A 22782-nucleotide genomic window follows, 5' to 3' on the forward strand; every position below is an offset into this window, starting at 1 on the left:
TGCTATAATCTTCTTCCTAAAGGCTTCAGACAGCTCCTTAGGAGAGAGAAGTTGCTGCAGCGTTTGTGACTTTATGCAGTCATCTGGCTGCCTTAAAGAAGAGATTTTACCCATTTATTTAAATAAACTCCATTTGAGTGCATTGTTTTATAATTAGTATCAAATTGATATTTGTGTTGCTTACTTCCAAGCTGTTTATAATATTTGATTCAAATGACTGTATGCATACACATTTTTGTCATATTACACATTTCTTTACATTTTACAGTGTTATTAAAATGTACATCAAATATCCACATGTCCAAATAAACTAGAAATAGTACTCTCTACCAGTTTTCGCATGTGTTCTGAATCTCAATAGCATGAATAGAAATTGTACAATGAAGCCCAGATCATGAACACGACAAGTTTTTGTAAATTGTTTGGATAGACATTATTAATTCTGTGTGACAGTGTTTACATATTTATCCAGTAATTAAAGCCCTCTGCTGAGCACAGGAGTGTAGCTTCAGGTAACAAGGATCAGGTTTTAATCACACAGGGAATCTATACGAGTGATGTTTTGAGGGTGTCTTTTGGGAAAGTCATCTGATGTGTGAGGGGTTTTAGATGCACTTTTTTCACAAATTTAAACATTTTTCTATCATTTATTGTCTTAGTCTTACACAGGAACGTTTTCATGCATCTTATCTCATTTTCCAGGTGACTGCAGCCTTATTTACTTTCAGCTTCTCTGCTTTGAAACATGGCAACACTGGAGGCACATCTTTACAGAAAGTTCTTCCCAAATGGGGGATACAGAACAAAAGACTTGGAATATTATTTTCTTATTATATTGGACTAACAAACCACTGGTAGCTTTCCAACTGAATGATTTATTCATGCGTAAGGCTCTAAGCAGAATTTGATTCAGTGTAGAGTCAGGGAAAAAGAGGCCAAATCTTTATTGATTTGTGGGTTAGTTTATAGTTGCACTGTGTGTATGCATGTTTGAAATACCACCATTAAAGCTGCAGTAGAAAGCTTTTATAAAAATATGTTTTTCACACGATTGTTAAAACTGTCCCTATGATCTCAAGGTATAATATGGAATGTATAATCTTGAGCATACGAACTCAAGATTGTTGCTGTGCAAATGGCGAAGGATCAACATAAAGTTGCGGATTCAAAGCAGACTCTGCTGTGGGGGAGGAGCAGTAGCACAGCAGCAGAAAGCAAGGGGGGAGGGTGCATATTTCAGTCATGTGTACCATCACATGATTGGATTAGTTATTTATTTTATGATGCTCCTTCCTTGCATCTTTACACACGTATCCTGTTGGTTAGACAGGCGTAAAGTTCAGTCTGCAACTTCATCATGTCAGGACAAGTAATATTTTCCTGATGTATGAACAATAATCAAGTATTATTTACTGGAAGCAGTTTGTCTTTGTCGTCGCATGAACATAAGCCAAAACCACAAGACTGAGCTTGCAGTTTTTTCTGTCGTTTCCCAGTCAAAAGACAGAAGCGCAAGACTAACAAGACAGAAATGCATAAACAAGAAATGTTTTTTTTTTAATCAACAATATGATGTTGATTCTTTATTAAGGCAATAATTCATAAAGAGTTTGTCAAAGTAGGGTTTAATAAATTAAAGTGATCATGCACAGGTTGTATAGAAAAAAACCAATACAGTACAAAATTAATTTCACAAATAATGCCGTTTTATAGCACATTAAAAATGTTACCATCAGGCAAATGCACCAGCGTTTACCTACACAAAGTTGATTCAACCAAAAACTGTGGGTCACTTACAAACGATCAAGGAGGTAAAAAAATACAGCGTCATAAAAATCACCTAAGAAAATTTAGTAGCTTATTTCCATCTTGGTGTACAAAGTTTCACAGAAGTAACTGTAGAGCCAGCAGAAAGGAATGTGGATGACAACTACTACCTACAGGACAGACTAACGCAAAATCACAATCTTAACACGAGCTAAGGTACAACAACAAATCAAAAGAGACCTTGCACCATGCATGCGGGCCTATCAGCTTCTAAAAACCCCCCGACAAAAATGGGGAGTCAGTAAATAGGTGTAAGGTGCATCATGTGCACCTAGAACAGATGTTAGTCCAGATGGAAGGCGTTAAAAAAAGTATCCATCGTTATAATACAAAAAAGTATTCACATAAGGGAACAGCTGGAAAACAGAAAAACAGCCTTGATCAGAGCTTAAAAGAGCACGTCTTCGTTTTTGATGAGCACCTCCACCACCTGCCTCTGGTAGCGGATGTCGTTCAGTGCTGTCATGGCGTCCTGGTTGGGCGCACGCATGAGGGTGGGCCCAAATACAATGCCGAGGTTCTCCGCACTCATCAGATTGAATTTCTCGTTCTGTGTTACCCTGAAATATTTATTACAATTAGACATACAAACAACTCCTTGCCAGTGTGAGAGGAGTGAAAATAACATTGGTGTTGTGTTCATTCCTCTTCCATTCTCTTAAGTTGTTTTAAATGTCATTCCATCCATTAGCTCTTACAGGGCTTGTTTGCATTACTCACCTTTTTAAATGGGCCATGAGGTACTTGAGAGTTTCCTTGTGTGATGGCGGCAGCAGAGCGAGAGCCTCCCGGAAAGCTTCCAGCTTCTTCTCAGGATCTGTTAGCTCTGCCAAACAGAGAGGATGACGTGATCAGCATGAAAAGATCACTGAAAGGGACAGAGGGGCACAGGCTCAGGGGCCCAAGGGGTAAAGTGGCTCAAAACATCGACATGAAAGAGTTTCTATTTAAGAGATATCTTGTTGGAAAGTCTAGGAAATACCCAGAGAAAGTCAACCACAGGGAAAAGCAAAACCTATCCAAAAAAGTAAAGAAGGAAAATACTCATACTACAGCACATTTTACATTTAATGGTAGTCTATAGAACAAATCTAGAAAATATGTAATTTCAAAAAAGAAAATATATGCATTTAATGGTCATATTCGTCTTGTGCAGAGAAACATCATGTCACTGGCTTATTTTGCTAATAATAGTAGTTATTGTCAAAACAAACAGCAAACCTTACCGTTTTCCAAATGTTTACATCTTTTGGAATGAATAAATAGCTAAAGCTAGATAAAACTGCCTACTGAGGTATCTGGCATTTTAAATTATTCATCCCTTTAGAAGTGGTCAGGCATCACTCTAGCCTCAGAGGAAGCAGTCAGGGATAAAAGTACTTCCTGTTGTTGGCTAAAAGCCATTTTTATCAGAGCAATGGACAATATTGTTGGAGATTAGTGGTTTAAAACAAGGCAAGACTGTATTTTTTGGGGGAAAACATAATTAAGTAAAAGGCACAATCTGCACCAACAACATATATAGTTACAATAGGTAAATTATTGGAAATAAAAAGGACAAGGTAGAACTTGATAATGTGCTTCAGATGGGTTTCCTTGTGTCTGGATAATTCTGTACAGCACAGCTGATGTGCAGTACAGAATTTGTGTGCATTATTTTGTGCATTATTAATGTCTATTCTATTGTATTGTATTTTAAATAACTTCAACAAGTATTTCAGCAAAGTGATCCGATGTCATAAATTTATATAAATCTGAGGTCCACATTATCACTGTCTGCAGGTGGATTTCCTTTGTTTACAGTTTACAGGACTGTAAACTGTAAACTGATGGCATATCACATCTTTACTTATCAAAGATGTGATATGCCACATTTGCTCCATCTAGAGATCTTGTGCAAAAGAAATGTGAAGTGAAAAGCAACGTTTTTCTTCATCAATAACATTTGCATGCTTTAAATGACTTCTTAAACCTACTTGTGGCCTCGATGAACCTGGGGTAAGCATCATAGGAGATTACAGGAACTGGCAAATCCCTGAGGTACAGCTTCAGTGCGCTTGTGATGATATTGATGTCTTCGTAGGCGTTCACTGAGATGTCTGTCTTCTCTCCATCTGCAGAGATATGTGGTAGGATAAGGGAGACAAGAGTGGGAAAATGAGAGTGCTTGTACTGAAAATGGCTCACATCAGCACTTTCACATCACGGTGTGAACTGAGGAGTAAAGACACTGTGTTATGGTGTTGGAAAAAAATAATTCAATTTTGCGCTCTCTCTTATTTTTTTCCCAGAGTATCAGATATCATGCCTTTGGCCTGTTTAATTCTGACTTTGGTTCATTTATGCATGCTTTCCAGAGGAGAGCGTGGCCTACTTGTGCTGGCAGACTGAACATCACAGCGCTGTGAGCTGGAATGACACTCTGTCATGGATGATCTCCTGCATGCGGATCTGGCTCAGGATTCAGTCCGCTGCTGTGGGGTTTTTCTTACAGTTAAAATTCATACAGCACTCGGCCACGACAGGTTTATTCTCACTAAGTTGACTACTGAATCCCAACACAGTCACGTTTAAGACGGTGTGACCCCTCGGAGGGCCCTCCCTGTCTGTCCACACAGTGAAATTCGACAGAAGTTGGAGATGTCAGAATCTGCACTCCCAGGTGGACTCTAATCCTCTCAATTTTCCATTAATCTGAAGAGATCTGAATGTCTTGTGGACGCATGCAAGCAGGCTTCAAGTGTCATCCTTGACTTGATAATCTATAAAACAAAGAAGACAAACCTTTATCAAATCCCGACTTGACTTCTTCTACCGAATCGCTGAATCCGGATATTCTGTAGAGGCCCTCTGACTTCAGTCCTTTAAGAAAAAACAAGCAAATTTTCAAATATCAAACGAGTTCCTAGGAGAGATTTAGACCATTTTCACCTGCATTTAGCAACATCTAATTTAGGAATAAATCAGAAATATTCAGAGGAAATTAAAGTCAAACCATTCTCAGTATCATGCAATAAAGGAAACATGGGTCTGTGGAAACAGTTTTCTGCATCACTGGGCAAAATAATAAAGCCATTAATCAAACTTAGGTACAGACAGACATTAGAGGGGAGACAATGAGAGTTCTCTGAATGATTTAACTGAAATGCAATCAGCTAAGACAGCAGGAAACAGAGTAATGTTTTCCTCATTACACATTTACAATTACCAGCAATGTCATCACTCCACTCAGCCTCTGCTTGCAAACAAAAACATTAAATTAGTCTGTAATTGAATCCGACTTTAAGCACGACAACCAAAAGGGTACACATTGAAGATGAGTTGAAAGAAAACTGTTTTAAAAATATAGGAAACAAAAGTCTTAAAGCCACTCAAAGACTTTTATCTGTTAAGAAATTAGCAAAAAAAAGGAGAGTTGGTATTCAAGTACAATGATCAAAGAACCTTTAACGTTTCTGTTATTTAAGCTTTTACTACCGTATATGTTTTACCCATTATACTCCCTTCCAAAGATATTCATACCACTTGAACTTTTTTTTCCACATTTTGCCATGTTGCAACCACAGGCTCAATGGATTTTGTTGTGATTTTATGAAACAAACAATTGTGCTCGCTCTTGCAGCAGAAGGAAATGAAGCATTATTTTAATTTTTTTGATAGAAATCTGACAAGTTTGATGTGCATTTGTAGCCGCCGTTACTCTGACAAATAAAATCCAGTCCAGCCTTTAGAGTCTATAATTATTCAATCTAAGTGCAAAAACACCAAGTATTAGCAGTTATCAGATATTCACTTTAACCTGGTGTTAAAAGAAAGCCATATCATGTTTAAAATTAGCCACAGCCCATGTAGGGGACACTCCAAACACAAGGACGAAGCTCTTCTGGTTAAATAAGACCAGAAGACCTAAGGGGTTTGGTGGCCCCTTTAAGAAGCCCCTTTTTAATTGTTTTGTTCCACCAGCATTATTTGTAAAGATACTCCAAGACAAACATGTTGAGTCACAATTATTGGATTTTAATTGAAACTGTCGCATCATTTTAGCCATTTAATTGATCAGTTTTATGATTAAATCAACACTTTGTGTTGGTCCATTACATAAAATCCCAATAATGACTTATGGATGTAATGTGACTAACTGTGAGAAATGTCAAGGGGAAATGTCCTTCTAGTTTTTGCTTGTGTATAAAATGCATGAAAACTAACCTCTGGACTCGATTTCTCGTATGCACATGTCCACCACCATGGGTCGGGCTGTGTTGTAGGCCTTCACCAGGGTCGTGAGGTCGCAGCTGTAAACCTTACGGACGTGTCTCAGGTCAGGCTTGCAGTCGTTGGGCACCTGAGCCGAGCACTCTTTGTGAACATTCATACCACAGTCTGTAAAAAAAGAAGAGTCAAATCATTAATAAGCAGATGCTTTGACATAACTTTCTTGCTTGCTTGAATTCACTTGGCAACAAATATAATCCAAATCTCACTGGATGATTTGTGACTGTTTATTTTTTCATATTAGCTTCTAAAATGTCACAGCACCTCTGGAGAATTTGTTTCATCTCCTCACAGCATTGGAGTAACCTTGAGTACAGAATAGATCCATTCCCTTCCAGATGGCTTTAGATGAATTCAGATGAACCAATTAAAGAAAGATAAGCTAAAAAAAACCAAAAAAACAAGACGGGAATGTGCAGTGCAATGTTCTGGTTGCCCAAAAATATCTACAAGACACAATACACTCTTTGACTAGTGTTTGAGGAGAATATCAGGAAAAGCAGAACATATTGTGTTTTTCTCTCAGTCACAGCATATGAGGCCTTGAGGCGCAGCTTCTTTCATTGTGTTGAGAACAGAGCATCAGCAGGGAGAGAGAGAGGCTGCAGCTCTGCTCTTTAACAGGGACACATGTAGGGAGTTAGAGGCTCTGTGAAAATGCTGGTGCCCAGAGGAAGGCCAGTCAGCGCAGGGCTCTATTCTTTTCCAAATCTAAGCTTGCGCTCATTGTAAGTGGAAGCAGCGATCGAGGCGCTGCGGGCTACAGAAGACCTACTTTCCCAGCTTAAAATGGGCCACCTCTCCAGCACTTTAGATCTTAGATGAGCTTGTGTCTTCAAGTTGTAATGGGGGGTATGTTTCATAAATGCAGTCAGCCGTTTTAAACAAAAAGCTATTAAGAAATATACATTCGAGAACCAGGAGAGAAATGTTGCATTTTCTGTGTTGTAAAGAAAAAAAGCTGTGACAGCGTTGGAAGCTTTTAGCATTTGAGGATATTTTGATTAATACGGGTCCCCGGAGAAATTCGCACCGCCTGCTTTTATATGCATTGATGCAGAAATGTAATTACCCTAAGAGATGATTCTCTTAAAGACACGAGACAGGCCGTATAACAGGGATGTGCGTGTCATCGGCTGCAAGCCTGCGGAGCTACCCTTGTCCATGTGAGGACGGTGGTGGTCCGGGGTCTCAGGTGGGGGAGGCTGATCCCAAGGGAGTCCAGAAGCTGACTCTTGCTATTCTCCCATTTGAGAATGGGTTGTGAATTTTCTTATCAGCACATTATCATCCCAGTCTAGAAAATGTATGGGATGCCTTTCTGTCTGGAAAGATTTTTGAGGCAGGTCTCATTTTTATATATATTATTTCAAGTGTTTGGGTTAAATAGGGCTTGACCCAGCTCTATGATTGAAAGGGGCTGAATTTTAATGTGTGTGTGTGTGTGTGTGTGTGTGTGTGAAAGAGAGAGAGTGGGAAAGAAAAAGCTCCTTTCCACACAGTCCCAACTCTGCACCTCATTAAAGAGATATGCCAGCTTTGTTTTCCTTCACAGGCATGATGGGATAAGGCTGGGTGGGTCGGCGGGTTGGGGGACTTTTACTCTGATGAGAAAATGTGCCACAACAACCACAAGCAGAGCCTCGCTTTCTGGCTCTGGGCCAAAAACAGTTCACACATACAAAAAAGGAAAAAGAGGGGCTGGAAGAACAGTGAGGGGTTTTTTTTTTGGTATGCAAATGTGAGAATCATGGGAGACATTGCTGCCCCAGATTCAGCAAGCTGGGGTTGAGTCTGAAGGAATGATGTGTCTGTATGTGAGTGGCTGATAAAGATTAGCTTCCACCATATGAGGCTTTATATAGATTGTTGTCAGCGCTCAGCATCAAGTTGTTAATAATTAATATCAGATCTCTTGCAGACTTATGTGACACACTTTGTTGCATCAATAAAACATCAAAGACACACACCAGACTGGGTTGTAGTGCTGAGATAGAAATCTCACCTGGAGTATTTGACATGTTGGAGATGAAACACACTCAAGGAATTTTACTCGCAACTAAAGGACTGAGCAAATTCAGAAAGACAGAAAATTACTGCACAAAGTGGGTGAGTATGTAAAACGAGTTGATCAGAATTTTGTGGCCGTTTTCTTATTCACGTTTTTTTTTTCTTTTAAAGCTTTGACTTCCTCATATGGATTGCATGGCAGGCTGTTTAAAGATCTTTTTGTAGCTTGAAAGATCATAATTTTACATTTGGAGCAACCACCTTTGAAGCTATTTTTTAAAGTAAGATCAAATTATTACATAGTTAATCATATTTATTCCTCAGCAACAACTTCTACACCAAAGGTGGTTGTCAGCATGACCTGGTAGTGTTCAGTCTGGTGCCTCCACTGATTGGAAAAATATGGGATTTTTGAGTTTCCAACTGGCTGGTCACGGATCCGTGCCTCTCCAGTGAATGTTCTTCAAATGTGCTCAGCCTGGGCAGCATAACCCATCAACAGAGATGATGAGGAGAGCTGTAAAATGCATCAAGTCCATTTGACTTATTTTGTATCTTCAGCCCCAGAAAACTGTGAATTTGTATCCCAGAAAGTACATTTTCCACATGACTGATAACCATACTACTTAGTGCAAACAAAAGTAGGTCAAAAATAAGGTTTTAGATCCCATTGCATATATGTTGCATCACAGCTTTGTTGAACCATCAATAATCCCCAAACAAGAGTTCAGAGTTTGGGATTAAAATTCAATAATCCAGCTCTAGATGTACTATAAACCATGTAACCTATATAGCATAATGCTCATTTTGAGCAACACCAGTAACAAAGAAATGTGGTACTTTATTGTGATGAATTGAACATACCTGCACATTTGACCCCCTGAGCCATCAGCCCCCACATAAATCTGGCACAGTGTTCGCACCAGTGAGGCCCCCGGAAGGTGTGGACCTGCAGCAGGAAGGAGGACAGTCAGACGAGTCCAGCCATTTGATCTATCTTATTTACAAAAAAAACATTTGACCTCTTTCCTCTCCTTCCCCTTCTTCTCATCCCTGAACCAGGTTTTTTTTTTGTTTGTTTTTGTACATGGCCCACTACTCAGAGTGACAATCTATGAAGGAGTGAATTTGGGAGGAAAATCTATATCTATCATTTGAGTCCAAATGGGTTTTCAGTTGCTTTTGTGATTTCATGTCACTGGGGACAGGAAATTGTAAGAGAATGAGGCAATTAAATATTGTTTTATTGTTTTTTTAAGGAATTTGGATTAAATTTGATCATTTGTAGTAAATACAGCAAACCTAATCTGGATTATTCAAAAATAAAATAAACTATTTTAAACATACTTTATTTAACCATTTTTCTTTTATTTGTCTAAAATAGAGCTTTAAAAAAAAATGTTTATCATTGAAATCAGGATCATCTTTTATTGTCACCAGCACAAAAATTACAAGTTGGATACTTAATAAGGATAATGCTAAAAAAATGTTTTGCATACCTGGCATTTCCCCAGGGCAGCATTTAGTAAAAGTATTTCAGTTTCATTGCAACAACAAGTATGAAGGGCATATTGTAAATGTCTTAAAGAAGAAGGTGAAGGCGTTTGTGGATAAGTGATGGGCAATCTTGCATCTTTGTGAGATGTTCACACAGTGGATGTATAATAAGTTGCTGAGAGACTTTTCAGTGGAGACAGAGCAAAGATTGCTCCCACACTCCAGCGGGTAACAACAGTCCAACCAATCAGAGAGGTCCCTGAGCCAAACAAGAAAAAAAACAGTGCTCTGCCAGTTTTCCCGCAGCAAGTTAATAAAAGACACAGCCGGAAATGTGTTTTTGTATTTGTCAGAGGCTTTGAGAAAAAAAAAACTTTCATAAACACATAATAATTTATTGCTTCTAGAGATTTGTTGTTTTCTCTTCTCTCTATGCTTCTTGCAATCTTGTGCTTCTTATGTTTGCTCATTATTACAATTGCATCAACAACAATGTGTTTCTTCCATTGTTAATATTATGTTTCTTCTTATTCTTTACCCTTATTTATTTGTTTATTTGTTTTTTTTGCCATTGTCTGTTTCTTTACTATTGCTTCCTTTTTCTAACTGATGCAAAGGACTTTGTGTTTCCCTCGATGTGCATGAAAACCACTCCACAAACAGAGATTTAATTGATGGATTAGAGGTGAGTTGAACCAGATTTAACTGCAGTCTAATGTGTAAACACCCTTTAAAATGCAAGCAGAAATCATAATCACAAAGAATGAATTAAGACAAGAACTTCAAGCAATAATTTTTGTTTTAAATGTATCTGTTGGTGTTAGAAATCATGAAATCAAAAGGATTTAACTTTATGTTTCAACCAGCAACACATTGTTTTTTTTCTGCAAATCCAAAATATTTTTAGTTTAATTAAATGTCAAGATGCCTAATTAGGTTTAAATGATAACAGTAAAAAAAAAAAAAAAACTCAGCTTTGTTGCACAATTTTATGTTTTTTCCATTATGGCAGCGAAACACCATCAATACTGTGCATAATTACAAACTTCACACATGCAAAAGGATAAAATGCAGCAATCAGCAAACTGAAAGGGCAAAGCAGCAGGAAGAGACCAGCACAAAAAAACATAGTCACATTCTGCTGCTACTCTGTGTCCCATTAAAAACCAAACTGAAGGCAAACAGGGATGCTGTCCTCCACTGTTTCACCCTCGTCCAGCATCATAATCTCCCCATCTGGTGCTCCAACTGACAGCAGCGCTCTACAGCTCGACCAACAGATTTTCTTTTGATAAAATCTCTCTGGACAGACCAAAACAGCTCTGTTTTTCACCCCCCATCGCCAAAACCCCTCATCCCCCACAAGCAGCAGTCCTCCGGCCACACATGGTGACATGAAGACACAGTTTTGCAGAGGCATCTTACCTTAAAGTTATGGACTTTTTCAGACCTGGGCGACTGGACAACCTCCTTCAGTGAGGCTCTGCGGACCAGTGAGGTGAGCTGAGAGTAGGCTAACAGTTTAAGTGGTTGCCAAAAAGTGGCTGAAGGTTTCTGTGGCCCCATCCTCATTCCCAGCGCGGCGGCCAGAATGTCCTCCTGATTGGCTTCTCTCTTGGCCTTTTGCACCAGAGGCTTGTCTTTCTTTTGTACATCGTAGGCCTCTCGAGATGGCATTCTGAAGCTTCAGTCCACAAAAAGGTAAAAAGATAAAAGAAGTGGGAAAAAAAGTCCCAAAAATGAGGATAGTCTCCTTGATTTTTTTTAAAAGAAGTGACTGTCAAACAATATGACTTGCATTTTTCCAGCTAAATAAGCGCATCTCCAACATAAATGTCCTTTTAGAGTATGACGAAAAAGTATACAAGACACCTACAAATAAGAAAAAAAAAAATACTGTAGTCTTTGAATCTTCACACAGTCAAGACAGCAGATCAAGTGCAGCCTCTATGATTGGAGTGCCAGGTTTTATACAAAAGGGGTGCAGCCTTGGATGTTCATGTGCTTCCCTAGAAACGTAAATGCAGATGAGATGAGTGGCTGAGCTAATCCTCTCCTCCCTGCGCAGAGCTGATATTCTCCTCTGGAACAGAGACAGCACACTGTTGTGTGTGGATGTTGACAGGGGCGGGCTGAAAGGGAGAGAGGGGGAGGAGGATGGAGGTGGACCCTCTAGTAGTGGCAGAAGATTAAATGGATCCCACCAGCCAATCGCAGCGTGGCTACCCCAGCTTTGTAGTAGCCGCTACTCCGCCCCCCCCTCCCCCCCCCCCGCACGCCATTCGAGCAGGATGACATGAAATGAGAGTGGGACGATAATGAGCAATGAATGAGTCATGCATCCAGAGTGGGCTCCAGCCTGGAGAACTTGCGACAGCATGTGGGCCGTTAGAGGCGAAGCTATTTTCAAAACCGGGTTGCCACAGAAACCAGTGACGACTGGAGCCTTCAAGGGCAAAGATGCACAAGCACAAAGCATCAGACAGAAACAGGAAATACATGGTTGCGTGCCATCATGCCGAGTGATGCAACAAAAGTTTGAAATTCAAACAAGACAGGCTAAAATTTACCATCGCATATATATGTCCACATAAAGTAACTTCTGTAAATTACACAGTCATTACTTTTCAAATCATTTGTAGCAAGGCCTCCCAAATTTTAATGCCCACCTACAGGAACTCCTCCATTTAGGTGATGCCTCAAGGTCTTTAAAATATAATCTTGCTTTGTTGTTACAATCCAAATGTTTTGTCTAATTTTGTATGGATACCTCTCCAAGTCATCTACAAATGACTGGTGTTTATTTGCTACTTTAACATTTTTAAAAAAGCTTTGAGACAATCCTCAGTTAATTGTACAAATCATTTTTCTTTTTTCTACATCTGCAAAAATACATCTGATTTTTGCAGATGTATAAAATCTTGAATGTGAACAAGTCACTCAGTGAAAGGAGTGACAAGTTTTAGAAAGACAGTGATGTAAAAAAGCTTCTGTAATGGGGTACCTATATATATTTTTTACCATGATAATACTTCAGAACTTGCTTGAAAAACAAAAAGGTAAAATTAATACTTTATAGTTACATTGGACAGGTATGTAGTTCAATCTTTTACATTAGTCCAAGTGCATTCTGATTGGTTGATCAGTCCCTTGTGCTGCCTCCTCACCCAGAAGCACAGCACTGAGTTGTGTTTGAAAAAATTGAGGTAAAACATGAGAATGGGTTCTTCCCGGGTCAGAAAGGACCCATCAACCTTTTGAGTCACAGCTGTGATAATTGTTTTATTTGCATCATACTGGATGTTGCATCCATCTATTTTGTGGAAAGTTCTTGCTTTATTTTTTGTTTTGCTTTTCCTCCACAAATTCAGTGTATGCTCAGAGTCCCTTCAGTCACGGTCTTTGAGTGTCCAGTCCAGTTTAGTAGGTGAACCAAAGTGAGGATCCTCCAGACATCCAAAGGCTGTGGCAGAATGGACAGCGAGCCAATTTCAGAATGACCTTTGGCAGACAGAGCAGCTGTTGGCACAGAAGATACTCTAGAGACGACTGCAGGTGAACCGCCTTTGCAAAAATTCGTCCTGTGAAAGTCATACAGCCCACATTTGACTCAGTAAGGTTCTTATTTCCTGTTCCATTTAGAAGTTCTGGTGATAAAAACTCCTAAAATCTGGTTCAGGTTAAAGTGGAAATTGGAAACAAAATAATGATGTAAAACTGCTTTCTTCAGGGGAACTTCATCAGATCCTGATAACTCTTATTATCCAGTTCAATTATTATTTAAAGTGTTCATTCTCTAGTCGTAACATTTTTTAATCCAGTGGTCTCTTACTCCAGTCTTTGAGCACCAATATCCTGCAGCTTTTAGACATGACACTTGTTCTGCACACCTGAATAAAATGGCTGGAATAGCTCTTCAGAATACAATCAGCTTCTGTAGAGACCTGCTAATGAGCTAATTATTTGATTCAAGTGCGCTGAAGCGGAGATAAATGCAAAAGTTGAAGGACCTCGGCTCTTGAGATCAGGAATTTAAAAACCCAGATTTAACCTGCAGTTGGAGAGTAGAAATAGTAATTTTTGTCTTTTTTTTTTTTTTTTTTTTTTTTTTTGCTTAAATAGAACATGGAATAGGTTAATTGTAAATTAAATTACTGATTCAGTTTAATTCTGTAGCTCTTGTTGATTCTTATGGGCTTCAGTTGCTTCACTTTTTATTTATTCTGAATACATTTTTAAATCTGAGATATAGAAATATCCTAAATAATTCTAACTAACAAGATTTTTGGTCAATTTTGATGCCATTTGATTTATAAACATTAATTTAATTTAGGCACCTAAATTAAATCTCTTTTCTATTCAATGACTATCTGCCTGAATGCCAGTTATGTAAACCATAACAATGGAAACCCAGAAGGAGTCAATGTATTTTCAAATCACTGCAAGAGCACACCAAAATGTTTTTATTGCACATAAATATTCAGTTTAAGAATCTCCTTCTAGCGCTTAAATTATGGTAAAATATACAATAAAGAATTAAACGGCATTTGTCTGTGCCAGCCGTGCAATCTGCCTGCTCTGAGCCGTCCTCTTTCTTTGCAGGCTTTGTCTGAATGTTCATTTCCTTGAGGTATATGCTGACGCAAGCCTTTGTGTTCTCCGCATGCAGATGAAGCCTCAAATATAACACTGTGATTGCAATGTGGAAGAAAAGAAACTTCAGCCTGCCTGTGTTGTTCACACTTCAAGTCAAATGTGATTACACTCCCACGTTTGAGGGTTAATTCAGCCTCGGCTGCTGAAGTTCTCACCTTTTTTTTTTTTTTTTTTTTACAGCAGTTGAGGAAGGGACTGCATGCAGACTGGAGAACAAGAGGTCGATGGTTTGAGTTCACGCTGCTCCTGTTTCATTGGAGAGATTTCAGCGTGAGGGTATGAGCAGCAGAGAGGAGGAGAAAAGAGGCTTTGAAGATCAGAGTGATTATGTAGAATGGCATCCCAAACTGGGCTTTCTGACAGGGGCAGGTTTCAAACATGAAAGTTGCGATACAGATTCCTTCCAGAGCAGCTCTCTCAGCTGAAGTCTCCGCTCATGCGGGTGACCTGAGAGCGATGGATAAAACACAGAGAGGGCCTTTTATATGCATCGCTCTGTCCTCCTCACACCTGGAGCAGTTTCTGCAGGTTTTGGGGAGTAATTGTGTTTCCTGCTGTTGACTGCTTCTGTCCCAGTATGTGGCTCACTTTGAGTGCAGCTCTAATTGACACTGATTGATTTTCTTGTTTTCCCAAACATGCCCAGAGATGGGACCCTTGAGGAAAGATGCACAGGATGTGGGATTTTTCCATCTGTGTCCGGCCTGGGCAGTCTCCTCTGCATCCAGGGTTTACACAATAATCCTGTCCTGACAATCTAGTTTAATTCTGACTTAACCCAAAAATTACAACCTGAAAAACTTTATTTCCTTTTTTATGTCTTCCAATCTTTTCTAATCCATTAAGCTGTGGCTGAACATTTCTGCTGGGTTCAGGAACTGTTACATAAGGAAGTGTTGGTGTGATTGCAATGCTGACCCAAAATGCCACAAAGACCCATTTCTTCTCATGGAATCAATGAGTACTATTACCAGTGGAGACATTCATATAACAGTGTTTGTGATTAAAGAGGGACAGCCAAACTAATCCATTCTAATTCACTTCCAGAGCAAATGATGAAGTAAAGCCAACGAAAAGCTTTAAATCAATGTAAATTGGCTGCAGAAAGTGGCTTGAAATTCAGTTACATAATTCTGCAAACTGTAGTTTAATTGTTGTAATGAGAGACAAACCATCCAGCAAAACCTGAATGTTAACAAAGACTGATGCTAATTTTGTCCTTTGCAACTTTTAAATGCATTATATTCAATATTCAATAACGCACATTGTAGTTTGAGCACTCGTTAGCTCATTTGCAAATACGTGTTTTTCAGTCTCAAGAGTGAAAACACTATCGTGGCAGAAACCTGAAGCAGAAAAGCAAACGATTCAGAGAAGGTAACCTTCTACCCACAGAAGCAGCGACTGTCTCTTCTTTGTGTGCTATGGATGTTGTAGTTTATTGGGTTAGATGTCTAGGTGGCTCCACAGTTTTTGATTCCTTTTTTTCTTCCCCAATCTTTCTCTCATGAACTTTGCAACATATTGGAGCTGTAGGCCATGAAGCTACATGACATCCTCTAATCTCCTGTGAAGTCATGTAATCTCGGAAAAAAGTCAAACCTTCAATCATCTTAGATAATGTTGTCAACATTGCACACCTGTTCTCTTTAAAAGTAGACTGCAGAATTAGTGTTAGTTGGTTTGTTGTACCTTGTTTGTTTTGTGTTGCCTTTACTCAATTAAGTCACAGTAAATTAGACCTTCATCTGAGAAATTAGGAGACTAATTATTCCCACACTTGACTGTAGAAACATTAAGTATATCCAGGCTCCCTGGGTAATGTTGCTATGTCTTGTAAAAACCACAACAGTGGCTAGGTGTTTCTTGGGAAAGAGAGCAACATTTTGAAAGAACTAGCTTTGAGATAACCAAGCATGGAAATGCAATCTCTAAGAAGATTTTGAGGACTTTAAAGTGGTGATGCAATGTTTTATTGGAATCCAGCATGAGGATTGATATGCCATAAATATAGTCAAATATGTGTACATTTGGGAAGCAAATATCGTGCAATGTGTATCATAGCTAAGGACTAAAAGTTTATAATATTATTTTACAACAGGATAATGATCCTTCATAGCCCTTGGACTTAACAATAGGAAACTTGCATGCCAAGGGTTTTGCTAATGCTTTCTTAGCCTACATTTATAAATCTGTGAATAGAGTCCAGGAAAAGCAGACACAGACACATATTGTCTTCCCTTTTAGCACAAAGAATGAAAATTAGACATTATGTTGTTGATTTTCTTCCTCAAAATGACAGAAACCTTTACAGTGTGAAACAGAGTCTGCTTTGTTAAAGCGTAACTGCCAGGAAATACCACATATGCATAAGATTCTGCACAAATTCTCCCTTTTTCTGCTGCGCCTGCAAGAAACGCAGAACAAATTACACCATGAAAATTAGACATTATGTTGTTGATTTTCTTCCTCAAAATGACAGAAACCTTTACAGTGTGAAACAGAGTCTGCTTTGTTAAAGCGTAACTGCCAGGAAATACCACATATGCATAAGATTCTGCACAAATTCTCCCTTTTTCTGCTGCGCCTGCAAGAAACGCAGAACAAATTACACCACATTTTACCCGAACAAATAGATTACCTGGGATGGGATCCGTCTGTGCATTGACAGTGATTTATGGTAGGCTGCTATCACACTTCACTATTCACACTCCAAGGTCAATCTAGGCATAGGGCACAGTCAACACAATGCATGTGAATAATATAGAGTGACGCAAGCTTTGGCTGTATTTTAATTGAAACATCCCAAGAGAGAGATCATAAGAGTTTGTTGTATTGCCAAAACAATTGTGATGGGTGCACTCATTTTATAATTTAATCAGAAACAATCCAGTTTGTCTCAAAATTATAGGGTTGAATTAATTTGGCTTTTGTTTTTTCTGGGGTCTAATACCTAGAAGCAACCTCACATTTACAGTCAATAAAGTGCAAATGCTTTAATTAATCCTGTGCTGAGAAACAGTTCATTAAGCACAAGATATTATTAAAGATAATCGCCTACATTTATGAAGAATGACTGTGGATTAGATGGAATGACAAATGACTGTGAAGAATAATTGAAATGCTAAATAATTTATTTATTTTTTTTACTCAGTGTGTGGCTCTGCACAGGACTTGTTCCCTGAATAACAATGCAAATTTCTTTTCAGAGCAAGATAAATGGCTCAATGTCTTGTGTGGCAGAGAGGTGATATGAGGGCCAAAAGAGTTAGTTGGCGCCTTTAAATATTTACTGAGCCTTGAGCAGGAAAAAAGTCAAATCTGTGGAAAATAAAGAGATACTGTTACACTATAAAAGCTGCACAGGACTGGAAAAGCACATTTTGTTTTATTGAATATTACATTGTATTTAAAGATTGTATACCTGTGCAGAATAGACACATATTTTTCAAATTAAAACTGGCAGACTTGTAGCCATAAACTCTGCTTGATCATTTTATAAATTTACAGTTAGTTGCTTGCACTCTTCAGAGAATAATAATTTTAAAAACAATGGGAGTTTGGAGCAGTTTTCCTTCAGTTGCCTCTGAATGGGTTGAATGTCAGCATGAAAATGTATTTTTATGAATGCCCACTGATGAACATCTGAGCGCACAGAGTGTTCTCATAACCACTGATGAAGAGAATGGCTAAATACTTCACTCTTATGTAACCATACTTTACTCCTCCACATATTTGAAGACACAAAGCCTGACAGGCCCAGCAGCTTCCTGCAAGAAGAGGTTTTTTAATCAGCTCAGTCAGTTTTGATCCTATTAGCAACACATTTCATTACAGTAGGATTACACAAACAATTTTAAGAATCAAAATTCCTTCTAAATGTACAAGTGTAAACCTTTATTGCACTAGTTTAAAGACAGTCCTCCAAAGAATGAGATGTAAGTTAACAAGAGATCTAAAATAAGAGTTACCACAATCACCAACCTCAATTCTGTCAAACATACAGACAATACTTTAAGCTGCCAACATATTGTGTGAACATAAAGATAACTGTGAACGAAAAACAGGGCAACACAAGCTCACAGAAAATATGCTAGGTTTGTTTTCTTTAACCAAACGTGTTTCTGCTGTTGGACAGAAATCCCTAGTTTTTAATCAAACGTTGGACAAGAAATTGTGAGCTAGTTTGTTGGGTTAGATAGGAGATCAGAAGGAGTGTCATTGCCGCCGTATTGATCTACAAACCAGATTTTACATTTATCAATGTTATATACGGATCAGTTGGTTAATTTAGTTCATACTAAAGAATGAGTTTTTTATTTATTTATTTATTTACTATTTTACCATTTTTGATAATGTTAGCTTATACCTGCTAAGTAGATAGCTAAGACTAGAGCTAACTATGTTCAATATTCACACTTTACCAAAAGAACAGGTCGTGAAATGTAGTCATTGTACATATTGAAAACCTGCAAAACATCTGAAACGTTGAGTTTCTTTAAATCAAACCAACATGTTTGGAGTTTACTTTGATTAAGAAGAACTGAAACATTGATTAATATGCTTCTTGTACATTTGATAATGGATCAAATGTAAGGTATGTTGCTTGTTTTTAACATATAAAGTATTTTGAACTGCTTTGTTGCTGAAATCTCCTCCAGGAAGAAATCATTTCTCGACAGTCTGTACGAAGCAAATAGTGTAGGACAAGAGCTGGTTTTAACCAGGCTAGTGTAAGAATAACCACAACATTGAAATATAATGGAAAATAAATATCCTTTACTGTCCATTGTAAGAAAAGAAGTAGGATTTCTTTTCTTGCAGTCACACAAAGGTAAATGATAAAAATAGAAAAATGAGAATAAGAAACGGTTTAAGTGAAGACAGAATCATGACAGGAAACAGAAGCTTTTTGTTGTTCTAATTACCCTCATCTTACACTGTTTTTTGCAGAAAGGAGAGTCATGGAGAAAGGGACAGTTGCTGCCTCTCTGAAAACATGAATCGTTACCTGCTTCTCACCGGCTGTTTGTGCTCACATGCCTGACCACTCTGAGGGCAGTTCAAGTTCTTCTTACACTGAATAATAAAGAAAAAAAAAACTCTTGTTTTCTAGTGTTTGGAGCCAGGTGGCCCCGGCTAACATTTTGGCAGCAGGCCTTGACTCGCTGATCAGTGGCCTGCTCCCTGTCTGCTCTGACTGGAGGACACAAACCTGTGGTGAGGGGACCATATTGTGTCTTACCGGATTTCACTTTCTGTGTAGGAACAACATCTGTTTTGAGTGTCATGTTCCCAAGAGAACAATACCTTTCACCCACCACTGGTTTTCTCACCATCTGAATTTCAAAGACCAGCCCCTTGAGCAGACAATGGTAATTGATATTTCATAGGTGCTTGTGTATGAATAACTTGATTAATGCTCTGAACAGGGAAAATGGTTTTCAGTGGGCAACCCATAAAGCAATTGTTTGGATGTTTGCGCACTCCCACTGCTGAATAGCATTTAAAGGTCGTTGGAACAATTTGATGTTAGCTTGATTATGGTACTTCATTTAGGTAAAAGGAAATATATAATAATTTGTAGGAGGTATGGCAAAGAAAAGATAGTAAGGGGAAGATTTCTATGGGGATTTTTATGATGATGAATAGGGCCATGGAAAAAATAGGGCATGTATAATATTTTTGCCAGGGAGTTTTCCTGTAGGTATATGTATTAACATTTACTATTTTTGTTTTATTTTACCTAATTATATGTAAAACTCTTCCTACATTTTTTTAATTGTTTACTTTTATATTGTTTATTATCTTACCAGTGTAAGTTTCTAGTATTAATACCAGTGCATGCATACATATTTATGACGATCATCTGCAGGTATCATGTCTGCCTAATTATGTTGGGTCAACTCTTGGTAAACAACAGTATTCTAATTCCCTAAATGTATCTTTTGTTTCAAAAGTAAGAAATAAGCTCATAATAGAAACAATAGTGCCAAAGCTAAACCAGCAATTTTGGTTCTTGGGCTACATTGTTATGATATTATTGCAGCTAGAAAAGGCAAAGTGATTGACAGTGATTGCTACACAAACAAGCCAGATGATAAAAATGAAAGCATATGAATTTATTTCTGTTGCAAACAACCCATTTGGCTGGAGGCAGTTTCCAAATCAGCAGGCCATGAATAAAAAAAAATCCCTCCAAATTACACAGAACAGAGTGACTGGTGGACATCTGCTCGACTGCTGTCTTTGCTGCGCTGCCTGCTTGTTAGCATATCAAAGACAGGAATGTGTTTTTTTACAGGCAGAAAGAAAAAATAACCCTTTACAAAAGGAAAAAAATTATAATTTTGGGGATGGATTTTGTTTTTTATTTTTTGAATACTTAAAATGTAGTATACAAAACATCCACTTCCTCTTTACATAACATAGTAGAGGACATTACACAAGCAGTGAGGTAATGAGTGTAATCTGCCAAGATTTTCAGACAGAGTTCCTCTTTGTTTTTCTCCATTGAAGTGGCCCCTGCCCCCGAGCTACCAGCACCATGTTATTCAACACTTAGTGAATTCCCTCTACGTTGGCAATACAAAACACAAGTAAGATATTTGCTAGGGAGGTTGCTTATTTGTAAAGCTTGCCCCAAACTATAAAAACTCGGTGTGCGTAATCTCATTCAGTGGTGCCAAGGAGGGACAGTAGTGTTTATTGTTGACACAGTGACTTTGGTATGATGTCTGCTTACGCAGCGCTGCAGTTTCTTTCATGGGAACAACTTTGACCCAGTTCTAAAACCAGTAACTTATCACTGGCTCTTTCAGTTGAAACAGAAGATTCTCTCTTACCATTTTTATACAATAGAGTTATGTCTCAAAAAGGCCATCATTATCGAAAAAAATGATTGCAAATTTAGAGAGTACGTCCCATGGTTTTAGAATCATCAATTTTCTGAATGGCCTAAAGGTCGTAGAAGTAAATGTCTACGATGAAGCTGTGATAATCCTCTGCAGAGATCTGGCATAGAACCATTCCTTTGATTCAGGAGTTTTGGAGAAGAGATGGATCCAAAATTTGTAGGACAGTTGGCCTGGAGGACTGAACTTAGGTATTCCTATTCTAGACATCCACATTTTTCAAATGCAACACAAACTACCCAATTTTCCCTTCTGAGCATTAATTTCAGACCCTTTTTTTTAACCTGTATGTAATATGTTGCATAAATAAATAAATCTTCTGTATTTATTTTCGTTTTGTATCCTGCCATATAAGCGCTCTGGGTTAGTGTGAAAACTCTTCAATGTGTTCACAAAAAGCAGTAATGACAGACTGACAGGGAAGGAGCCTTTTTTTTTTTTTACGCTTTGCCTAATAAAATCAAGTTGACATCACCATAACAGATACTTGGAAAATTGAATTTCCAATTTAAATGTTGCTCAGCAAGACTTGAGTATATTTAAGGCTGTAGCTCTACAGTTTGAATTAGAAATCTTCAGAAACAAATGTCAGGCTATGTGTTAGGTAAAATGTTTCCTGATCATAATACTGATGCCATAATTGACATCACCATATGTGACATTTGTGCAAGATCTCATTTCCAAACTTAACAGTAACTGAAATTAAGCATTTTCATAAATGAGTTTTTATATTTTTTCAATGAGAAAAATGTTTGTGAAACTAATCTATTTCAACGCATAAAAATCTCTAGGGTGTTATTTATATCAGATAAGATACTGGCAGTTCATAACTTCTTAAAAAATCTGATCTAACCCTTGAAGCAAAAAGATACACAATTTAGAAACGTGGTATTAGACAGCTCGTCTTCCACTTCCTGGGCACGATTACAAACGTCTAAAACTGGTCAGACCTGTCTATGAATCAAATTATTTGTATTACAACATGAAATAAAATCTTACATTTGTTTACAAGCTGAAATAAGCAGACAAAATTCAAGGAAAATGATCTTTAAATGACATAAAAGCACGCTATAGCAGGTTTCAGTTTAGTTGCTAAGACAAAACATGTTTCTGCAATCCATTTGAAGTAATAAAATGTTTTAAATATGAATGTTTCTTTTTTCTACATAATAACTTTGTTCTATTTTAAGTTGAAAATTGGTGCACTGAGGGTTTCAGATGCAGCAAGTCCACCTCTTATGGATTCAGAGCATCACAAACCAAATATAAAAGCTTTTTTTGTATTATATGAACTGAAATATAAATGACTATGCTCACTCTGGTGAAGAACACAGAGGCGTTGATGTGGAAAGCATTTTTCATTTTGATGATCAGGCCTATCTCTTTCTGCTCATTCCCAGCCTCTCATCTCGCTCAGTAAAGGCAAACTGATGCCAATCCCACTCAGATTATTTACCAACCTGCTCTGCCAGGATGCTCTGAACTGATTATAGCCGCATCAAATGAAAAATGCAGACATGTCGGAGACGCCAAACAATTGTGTTAGGAAGGCAAAAAAATCTATGCTTTCGTATGAACCCTACGTGACTGTGTAGTCATCTGTGGT

The 22782-nt window shown here is 38.1% G+C and overlaps 1 protein-coding gene across 1 annotated transcript; it reads right to left on the reverse strand.

Moving 5' to 3' along the window:
- Positions 1 to 1356: 1356 nt before the first annotated feature.
- Positions 1357 to 11811, reverse strand: chn1 (chimerin 1). Its single transcript, XM_044132007.1, has 7 exons — positions 11032 to 11811; positions 8974 to 9058; positions 6034 to 6207; positions 4612 to 4689; positions 3804 to 3941; positions 2548 to 2653; positions 1357 to 2387 (listed from the first exon to the last, which is right to left on the reverse strand). Exons 1-7 carry the CDS (start codon positions 11281 to 11283, stop codon positions 2216 to 2218), a joined length of 1005 nt encoding a protein of 334 aa, XP_043987942.1. The 5' UTR covers positions 11284 to 11811; the 3' UTR covers positions 1357 to 2215.
- Between the last annotated feature and the right edge of the window lie 10971 nt (positions 11812 to 22782).

This window comes from Gambusia affinis, linkage group LG11, assembly GCF_019740435.1.
Source record: "Gambusia affinis linkage group LG11, SWU_Gaff_1.0, whole genome shotgun sequence".
NCBI classification, from domain to species: Eukaryota; Metazoa; Chordata; class Actinopteri; order Cyprinodontiformes; family Poeciliidae; genus Gambusia; species Gambusia affinis.